The sequence below is a fragment of the Erythrolamprus reginae genome, chromosome 1, assembly GCF_031021105.1.
Source record: "Erythrolamprus reginae isolate rEryReg1 chromosome 1, rEryReg1.hap1, whole genome shotgun sequence".
Taxonomy (NCBI): Eukaryota; Metazoa; Chordata; class Lepidosauria; order Squamata; family Dipsadidae; genus Erythrolamprus; species Erythrolamprus reginae.
In genome coordinates, this window is record NC_091950.1 from 345291126 (window position 1) to 345301673 (window position 10548).

Here is a 10548-nt window from a genome sequence, read left to right on the forward strand (position 1 = left end):
GCAACTGTTCTTCATAGGTTTCATGAAATTATATAAGTCTAAGTGCTATTGCTTTTTAGCCTCCAGCCCCCTAATCACATTGATAATCAGCAATAATTAATCCCCTTTTATACAGCTACCATTAAAATTTCATGGCTGAACACATCTTGATTATGTGTCATTGTTTTTTTTTACTCTTAATGACCACATAGACAGACCTTCTCCATGACAATATATCCTTAATCTGTTCTTGTCAATATGTGAATCTAAATTTTCTCAATCAGTGTTGCTTCCTAAGAGAACAATTTGATTTCATAGAAGTTTGATTTACTTGGAGTTATATTGTGTTGTTTAGGCGTTCCCTTTATTTTTTTGAGCAGTGTATATTGTATAAAGATCTTGGTATATTCGGGTTTCTTCTGGTGTAGGTTTCAGATTCCTGGCGAGGTCCCACTCCTCATCTTCAGGCTGGAGTTTTTGACTTTGTGCTAGGCTTTGTGCTAGCTTTGTTCACCCTAACACAAAGCCAATAGCATCAGCCTGAAGATGACAGACATCACCAGGAATCTCTGAAACTTACATGGGAAAAAATCCGTATATGCCAAGACCTTCATACCTGTACCTGTGAAAATCTACTCTCTCTCTCTCTCACTCTCTCCCTCCCCCCCCCCTGTGTGTATATATAGGTTTTGTTTGTGTGGATTGTCTTCTTGAAAAAGTCGTCTTGGGTGGATGTTCATCAAGACATCCAGGCACTTTGGATGGTGACTATAGCAGAGAAAATTGGATGCCACTAAATTCTTATGGCAATTTTCTAAGTTGCCTGTAGCTCTAAAGTTTTATAGCAGTTCCATCAAACCTGCTTAGCTTCGGTGCCCCCCAAGATCTATCCCAAATTCCCACCTCCCCTTGCCAAAAGAAGCTGGGTAATAGAAACCTTTTTTCTAGCGAGACTTGGGGAGAAAGAATGGCGGCCTTTGAAAACAGTTCTGGGAAGGGTCGAAACTCGCTTGGTCCCCGGGCGGAGGGATTGCCTCCAGCCCGTCCCTCTCTGTTAATTCCTTGGACTCCTTCCCCCCACCGGCTTCGGATCTCGCGTGTGCGAGCATCTAATGCGGGGAAGGGGAGGGAGGGAAGGGAGGGGATGGCCAGAGGCTTTCCATCAACAGATCACGCAATGCAACTCCGCACGCAACGGGGAGGTGACACTCGAAGGATAGAAACTTTTTTCAGCTCCCAGGGATAATAAGAGGAGGAGGAGGGCGCTTTTCCCTGCCGCCATCTCAAGCGTCTGCTGGCTGGACGCTTTGGGGATCGCTCGCCTTGGCCACTCGGGACGCACGGAGCGTGGCCGCTTTACGCGCGCCAAAAAGATCTCTCTTTCTCTCTTTCACTCACTCACTTCTCTCTTTCTTTCTTTCTCTCTCATTTGCTCACTCACACTCCTTTCTTTCTCCCCGCCCCACCTTTCTCGGCAGCGCAAGAGGTTTTTGCCGGGCGCCCAGCTAAACCGAGCTGCCGGTGCAACTCAGAGCGCGCCAGCCGGCTCCTTGCCCGACCCAGGTCTCCAAGCGACAGCAGCGAAAGCAGCAGCAGCAGCAGAGATCGCCCGCAGCCCCGGTCCCAGACGGCGGTCTGAAGCTGCTCTCCTACTTCCCAAGACCTCGACCACTTGCGCGCACAGCTTCGCCGTGGACGGAGGCATTATGACCCAGAGAGATCTGGCAGACGCGTTAATGAACAGGTTAGTCCTGAGACTGGGAAGAGCTCCATCCCTTGGCGTTTTTAGGACGGAGATGGTTCTTTTTGCGGTTAATGCCAGCCTGTAACAAAGTCCTGGCGAGGAGATTATCTACCCACGCACATCAAATGAGTTAGGCGGTTTGTTTGTTTACTTTCTGATTGTTCCAATGCTCCAGGCGGTTTACCAAGTGGAATTAAAAAACCAGAAGGGTAAAGCAAAATTAATTCGCTCGAATAGAAATTGGAATCGGTCGTTAAAAGTATCCAACAAAAGCTTGGTAGAGTTTACTTTTACCATTTTGCAAAATACAGGTGTCTTTTTTCATTATGGTAAAGGAAATGTCTCCAGTCCATCTTTTTTCATTGAAGAAAAAGTCTTCTTTTTAACCTTGCAAAGAGGTCCCTTCCATAGGACGTTGAGGAAATCGTTCGAATCCTTTTCTCCATAGCAACTCAAGCTGCTAACATGTAATCCTTTGTCTCTTTGAATTATAACTTTTGACTTTCCGATGATAAGTTAAAAGCCCTATTTTTCTGAATTGGAATATAGGTCCCAATATTCATGTGATTTGCAGCCATCAGCTTCTAAAAATGTTGACTTTAGGGATAGCCACCAAAACCTTGAGATATTCAACATCTTTAACTTGGAAACTAATACCTGATTTTACTCTGTGCTCACAGCTGCTTCCCCATAATTGTCTGTACCATTAGTTTTTTTCTCTCCAGTTAATCTATTTTCTGTAGCTGTACAACTACACTAACCCAAAATACAGTTTGTTTGTTTATTTATTTATTTTATTTATTTAATTGGATTTGTATGCTGCCCCTCTCCGAGGACTGGCTAGTTTGTGGATGAGTGCATCACCAAATATTGCCAAATTGCTGAAATCCCCACTTTTATTTACAACTATGCTTCATCGACTATTGATTAGCTTTCTGAATAAATTTTAGCAATCCTTTTACAACTATAGCATCTTCTGTTGTTATTACTGGATAGCTGGCTTCCTTGTACAATGTATCTGAAGAGAGGAAATCCAGGTGAAGTTACTGCCAGGTTACAATTATTCACTTCAGTTTGAATGTAACAATTAACTTCAGTGGTTAGTATCAAGATAAAAGGATGCATGCACCCTTCACCAATTGTATGGAAAAAAGTTCAATTGAAGTCAATGGGCTTCCCCCTACAAAAAATAGTTGTGGATTCACCTAGGACCAAATCCTATTAAAACTGGGTTTTGCCATTGGATTAAACTGAGTTGCATATTAGGATATTTTTACTCAAGTTAATTGCATGAGCCAGTTAAGAAGGCAAGCAAAACATAAACATTTTATTACACTTATAATTAAAAAATGTGTGGCCATAGTGCTGTAGTTTTCCATTTTTCACTTACATCTCATATACCCAGGAAAAAAAGTGTTTTGGGCTGCAAAAGTCTGGAAAGCCATTAGATTGCAGTACTCAGCATTTTCTGAATCTCTCTGCTGCTAAGTCTTATGGTATTTTTGCAGTTCAGACACGTAGCCGCAGGCTTTCCTAAGGATTATCTTGACTTTCTCTCCATCCCAACCTTTGTGTTAAGAAAATGAAGAGCCAACAAGCAATATGGATACAATGCTGTTTGGATTCACAGCCAAATCCCCATTTGTGGGTGGTCTTGGAAACATTACACTTCATCCTAAAACACTATCATAACAATAAACAAAATCTGTAAAACACTTTGCATATACAGTAGAATGGATTAGCTCAAACCAGTAGCATTAATTTTGGGGAAAAGGGAAGCAATTTGCTACTGTCTATTATTTAATGAGATGGATTTATTTTGAAATTAGCAAGTTAGAACAGATTTAATAATGAGATTCAAGTTTAGTAGAATCTCCCATAAGTTAAGTGAATTTATTTTTTGTGGTTGGATTCATGCATCTTATGAGTCTGAAACATTATTAACTGGGTTGTAGCTTACTATGTTATGCATTCAATTCAGGTAACATAGCTTTAGTGTATTATGCAAGCTTGGGGAACACAGCCATATCAAATGAATCTTAGCATGTTGTGAGAACCCAGCCCTTTTAGGAGATGCTCTCATTTTGTGATGTAATCCCAGAGAAGAGAACCTGTAAATAGAAATGTATTCCGATGCCTTTTTTTCCCCACTGAAGGATCTCCTTTGGTCAATGATGTAATAAACTGGTTATACATAAAGATACTCACCCTAATAACTTTAGATCTCCCTGTTACCGTCTATATATATTGATTGTTGCTGTTTTCTATTTAGATGTGGCTTATCAAATAGCACAAATATGAAAATTCTCACTATTTATATAGTGTTCTTGAACTTTTAACTTACTGGTAGAACTCTATGGAACTAGAAATCTCTGCTCTAGAAGTCAATGGTTCTCCTCCATTATGGTTGAATATTACTGCATGTATATACATACATACATACATACATATACACATAATTACATATATGCATACATACATAATTACACAGACAGAGAGGGAGTATGTTTTTCTGTCTACCTTAATTATCACTTGTCCTTCTGGAAGATTTTAGATATTTACAGCATGAATTCTTCAGCATGCAAGTGAGTTACTCTTATGAAGCTGTATTAAGAACTAAAGATTTTTAGTTAGATACCCAGTGCACTTCACTCTGTGGACCTAAAAGAAAAATTGCTTCCTATATCCAAACAGAAATTCACAAATTTCACAGATAAGCCTCTTTCTGTGGTGTGGATAGTATTGATGATGTTTTTTAAAAAGTCAAGATGACAGGTGTTACTGTGCAATTGAAGTTTCACCACTTTTGATAAATAGTGCACCCACCTTGACCTTTTAGGCACCATTCTCTCCACCCATGGAGCCACCCCACCCCATCTTTATTTCTAAATATCTATAACCAGTAATGCAACTGACCAGAAAAAAGCAAGAGTGAGATTATAGATTTTGGAAAAATGCAATACAGAACAGAGCAGAACAGAAAATAGAATAGAATAAAGAACAAATAGAATCGAGAACAAATATAATAGAGAATATTCTCTATTCTCTCTATTTAATAAAAGACAAATTCCTTGTGTGTATAATCACACTTGGCCAATAGATTCTATTCTAATAGAACAGAAGAATGGAATAGGAATAGAATAGAATAGGAATAGAATAGGAATAGACTAGAATTTTATTGGCCAAGTGTGATTGGAAACACAAACAATTTGTCTTGGTGCACATGTTCTAAGTGTACATAAAAGAAAAGAATTGAAAGCATATTTACATAATTGAAAGGCAGCGGTGTCAGTTTATTAACTGTCTCTAATTATATTCTTTCTGTGGATCCCTTATTCTGAACTTCAGAAGAGAAACTGAAGTTCTGAATATCTTCCCAGAGGAGCCCAAATTCTTTAGGATACAGATAGACCAAAGTGTAGAAACTGGAGTTAATTATTAAGCCCACGCAATAATGTCGCAGCCCACCTTGACTTTTTATGCACCATTCCCTCCACCCACAGAGTCCCCCCATCTTTATTTCTAAATATCTATAACCAATAAACTAACCAGAAAAACGCAAGAGTGAGATTATAGATTTTATAAAAATGCAATACACAGAACAGAATAGAATAGATTTTTTTTGGCCAAGTGTGATTGGACACACAAGGAATTTGTCTTGGTGCATATGCTCTTAGTGTACATAAAAGAAAATAATTGAAAGTATACTGCTTTAAAAAATTAAGGGAACACTTATACAACACAATATAACTCCAAGTAAATCAAACTTCTGTGAAATCAAACTGTCCTCTTAGGAAGCAACACTGATTGACAATCAATTCCACATGCTGTTGTGCACATTCAACTTTGTACAGAACAAAGTATTCAATGAGAACATTTCATTCATTCAGATCTAGGATGTGTTCTTTGAGTGTTCCCTTTATTTTTTTGAGCAGTGTATATTTACATAATTGAAAAGCAATAGTGTCAGTTTATTAACAATCTCAAATTATATTCTGTCTGTGGACTCCTTACTCTGAACTTCAGAGAAGAGACAGAAGGTCTGAGTACCTTCCCACAGAAGTGGAAATTCTTTGGGATACAGAGAGATCCAAGTGTAGAAAGTGGAGTTAATTATTTTTTAAGGCGACTGCAATAACGTCGCAACCCATATCCGGATACCCATAAAGGTACGCATTTGCAAGCTGCCCCTGAAAAACCAGCACCGGAGTCCGGTGCAAAACACACCTTAAGTTTTGAAGGGAAAAAACCCCTCCCCAGAAACGCTCCTGAGGCAAAGAACCTCTTTTCTCCGCAGCGCGCGCCTTCGCGGCTTGGAAGAAGCGCTCCGGGCCGGCGTGCCACCCATACACCACTTGCTGCTGCTGCTCTTCTCGCTGCTGCTCGCCTTTCAGGCGGTGAAGTTCCTGGTCTTCGAGCGATCGCGGAGGCGACGGAGGCTGGAACCGCCGGGCCCTTTCCCGTGGCCCCTCCTGGGCAACGCCGCTCAACTGGGCCGCGCCCCTCACTTAGCTTTCGGGCGCCTGGCAGCCACCTACGGCAGCGTTTTCCAGTTGCGCCTCGGCCACTGGCCGGTGGTGGTGCTGAGCGGCGAGCGCGCCATCCGCGAGGCCCTCGTCCGCCAAGGGGCCGCCTTCGCCGGGAGGCCTCCTTTCCCTTCCTTTCGGCTGGTCTCCGGCGGACGCAGCTTGGCCTTCGGCGGCTACTCCGAGCTGTGGAAACTGCAGAGGCGGCTGGCGCACAGGACCTTGCGCGCTTTCTCGGCGCGCCGCTTTCTGGAGGGCCCGCTGCTGGCTGAGGCGCGCATCGTGGTGCGCCTGCTGGTAAGCGCCTGCGCCGGCGGCGCCTTCATCGACCCGTCGCGGAGCCTCGTGGTGGCCGTAGCCAACGTCATGAGCGCGCTTTGTTTCGGCCGCCGCTACAGCCACGCCGACGTCGAGTTCCGGCGGCTGGTGGGTCGGAACGAGCAGTTCGGGCGCACGGTGGGTGCCGGGAGCGTGGTCGACGCGCTGCCCTGGCTGCAGCTCTTCCCCAACCCGGTGCGCTCCGCCTTCCGCGCTTTCCGCGCCCTCAACCGCGAATTTTACAGCTTCGTCCTTCAGAAGTTTCTCTGGCATCGGGACAGCCTCCGGTCGGGGGACCCTCTCCGCGACCTGATGGACGCCTTCATCCGCCTTCAGCAAACGCAGCCTGGCTTGCCTCTGGAGCACGTGCCGGCCACCGTCACGGACATCTTCGGCGCCAGCCAGGACACGCTCTCTACCGCCCTGCAGTGGCTCTTGATCTTCCTCATCAGGTAAGCTGATTGGCGGGAGACTGGAGGAGCGGGCGCACGCGCGATTGGAAATGTTAGTTATAAGAGAGTCTATCAGTGGTTCTCAACCTTTCTAATGCCGCAACGCCTTAATACAGTTCCTCATGTTGTGGTGACTCCCAATCAGGGGTGGGCTACTGCCCGGATTTGGGGGGGGGGACGCAGTGGGGTATCGAAAATGGAGCTCCACCCAGTGATGGGCTACCAAATTTTTACTACCACACTGTGGGCATGGCTTCTGCATTTTGTTTCAACATCTTTCAGTGCAAATTGAGTGCTCTGGGGTGGAGCTCCATTTTCACTACCCCACTGTGTTCCCCTCCCCTCCCCGTCCGGGCAGTAGCCCACCCCTGATTATCTACTATATAAAGTGTATGTACAAACACACACGCTCAGCTCTTCTAAGATTATACACATTCAACCTCATTTACTGCGATAGGAAAAACATACCCAGAGCCCAGAAGGGGGGGGGGGGGAGATCAAATTTTTGCTACAAGTACTGTGTACCTGACCGTACCAGTAGGAGCCCATCACTGGCTCCAAAGCACCCAATTTGCACTGAAAGATGTTGAAAGAAAATGCACGGTGTGCTGCATAAGCCACGCCCACAATGGTAGTAAAATTGTGGTAGTGATGTGGTAGTAAAAATTTTGCTAGCCCTTCACCGCCAGCAAGTCACACCCACAAAATAAGCCACACCCACAGTATGATAGTAAAAAATTTTGCAGCCCTTCACTGCCCCCAATCATAAGTGTAGTACCAATTCTTCCAACAGAGCTTTTAAATTAATTAGCAGAAAGGTCAGAGGGACACTGCCACTGGAAATGCCTGATTGGTCGGATTGTAAAAATATGTTCCAAGGTGCCAGAATAGAAGCTTTGGTTCCCAACGCCATGAGAACTTTGCCTTTTCCCATGGTCTTAGGCAACCCCTGTGAAACAGTCGTTTGACCCCCAAAAGGGTCCTGACCCCCAGGTTGAGAACCTAATAGACCATATGGAGATTCTCAGTCATCCAGGCCGTGGCCACCTCAAAGGTATTTTTTCAAGAAGCAACTGGACTTTCAGGTTTTTCTTGGAAAAAGGTCCTTCCATTCCCCACCGTCTAGTCAGAACTGAAGAAGCTTCTTGAACGAGAAGTGAAACAGTTCTAGGCTGCATTAACAGGAGGATAGAATCAAGATCAGGTGAAGTGTTAATATCACTTTATAAGGCCTAGGTAAGGCCACACTTGGAATACTGGATCCAGTTTTGGTCACCACGATGTAAAAAGGATGTTGAAACTCTAGAAAGGGTGCAGAGAAGAGCAACAAAGATGATTAGGGGACTGGAGGCTAAAACATGAAAAATGGTTGCAGGAACTAGGTAAGTCTATTTTAATGAAAAGAAGGACTAGGGAAGACATGATAGCAGTATTCCAGTATCTCAGGGGTTGCCATAAAGAAACTATTCTCCAAAGTACCTGAGGGTAGAATAAGAAGCAATGGGTGGAAACTAAACAAGGAGGGAAACAATTTAGAACAAAGGAGAAAATCACCTGCCGGCACACACATGGACATTGGAGCTGAGCTAGGGTAATGTGCCAGCAGATATGGCTCCGCATGCCACCTGTAGCACCCATGCCATAGGTTCGCCATTACTGGCCTAGATCAGTGTTTTTCAACCAGTGTGCCATGGCACACTATTGTGCCGCGAGACATGGTCAGGTGTGCCACGAAGCTGAGCAAGAGAGAGAAAGAGAGAGAGTGAAAGAAAGCAAGAGAGAGAGAAAGAAAGCAAGAGAGAGAGAGGAGAAAGAAAGAGAGAAAGAGAAAGAGAGAGAAAGAAAGCAAGAGAGAGAGAGAAAGAAAGAGAGAAAGAGGGAGGGAAGGAGGGAGAGAGAAAGAGCAAAAAAGAGAGGAAGGAAGGAAGAGAGAAAGAAAGAGGGATGGAGAGAGAAAGGAAGGGAGAGAAAGAGGGAGAGAAATAGAGTGAAAGGGAGGAAGAGAGAGAGAGAGAATTTTTTTTGTCCAAACTTTTTTTATCCCCCCCAATTCCCCCCCCCCCTCGGCTCAATGTGCCCCATGATTTTGTATATGTAAAAAATGTGCCGCAGCTCAAAAAAGGTTGAAAATCACTGGCCTAGATAATACCTGCTTTCAGAGAGTTGAGGAAAGTGTTTTAAAAACAGCTGCTGCTGTTGTTTTTAACCAGGTATCCAGAGGTGCAAACTAAACTGCAAGAAGAAATAGACAAGGTTGTTGGACGGAACCGCCTGCCCTGTGCTGAGGATCAGCCCCGTTTGCCTTCCGTCATGGCTTTCCTATATGAATCGATGCGTTTCAGCAGCTTTGTGCCAGTTACCATTCCTCACGCCACTACAGCCGATACCACCTTGATGGGCTACCACATACCCAAAGACACAGTGATCTTCATCAATCAGTGGTCAGTGAACCACGACCCAGTGAAATGGCCTGCTCCAGAAGTTTTCAACCCAGCAAGATTCCTGGATGAGAATGGATTCCTTAACAAAGACCTTGCTAGCAGTGTGCTGATTTTTTCAGTGGGCAAACGAAGGTGCATCGGAGAGGAGTTATCCAAAGTGCTACTCTTTCTCTTTACTGCTGTCTTGGTCCACCAGTGCAATTTCAGGGCTAATCCAAAGGAAGATTCTAAAATGGATTTCAATTATGGCTTGACTGTTAAACCAAAGCCATTTACACTCAGTGTCACCCTTCGAGATAACATGGATTTGCTGGATAATGCTGTCCAGGGACTTCAGGCTGAAAATGCATCTGAAAATTGCTTGCTTGATACATGAAGACTCAGTTTGAATGTTGTCTGTAATACTGTGTAAAAATTGTATTTCTTCCCTCTTTTTTTTAAAAATGAAGCACTTATAAATACAATGTATTCTGGAGAAATGCTAACAAGAGAGAAACTTAAGACAATCTATGCAAAAGCATGGTGTGGTTTGCAAACTGATGTTTTACTTACCTCAGAAATCTTGTCAATGTTGCTCTGTAGTGTGAATGCAATCATTAGATTCTTCCCTAATTACACTATGGCATTCCTATACTTTGTTCACTTTTTACCGGCCATCCACACAGTTCCCTTTCTGAATTTTTTTGTTTTTAACCTTTTCAGAGGGAGGTGTATATTTCTCTAACAACATTCTATCCAGAAAAAATACATGTTAATGCTGAAGACCAATTCATAATAGAATAGAATAGAATAGAATTTTATTGGCCAAGTGTGATTGGACACACAAGGAATTTGTCTTGGTGCATATGCTCTCAGCGTACATAAAATAAAATATACATTTGTCAAGTCATGTGATACGACACTTAATGATTGTCATAGGGGTCAAATAAGCAATGAAGAAGCAATATTAATAAAAATCTTAGGATATAAGCAACAAGTTACAGTCATGCAGTCAACATGGGATGAAATGGGTGATAGGAATGATGGGAAAAACTAGTAGAATAGAAGTGCAGATTTAGTAGAAAGTCTGACAGTGTGGAGGGAATTAT

General features: G+C 43.4%; 1 protein-coding gene across 1 annotated transcript; it reads left to right on the forward strand.

Moving 5' to 3' along the window:
• Window positions 1–5294: 5294 nt before the first annotated feature.
• On the forward strand, window positions 5295–10345 carry CYP1B1 (cytochrome P450 family 1 subfamily B member 1). Its single transcript, XM_070740809.1, has 2 exons — window positions 5295–7019; window positions 9230–10345. The coding sequence occupies exons 1-2, from the start codon at window positions 6616–6618 to the stop codon at window positions 9834–9836; spliced, it is 1011 nt and encodes a 336-aa protein (XP_070596910.1). The 5' UTR covers window positions 5295–6615; the 3' UTR covers window positions 9837–10345.
• The last annotated feature ends 203 nt before the right edge of the window (window positions 10346–10548 follow it).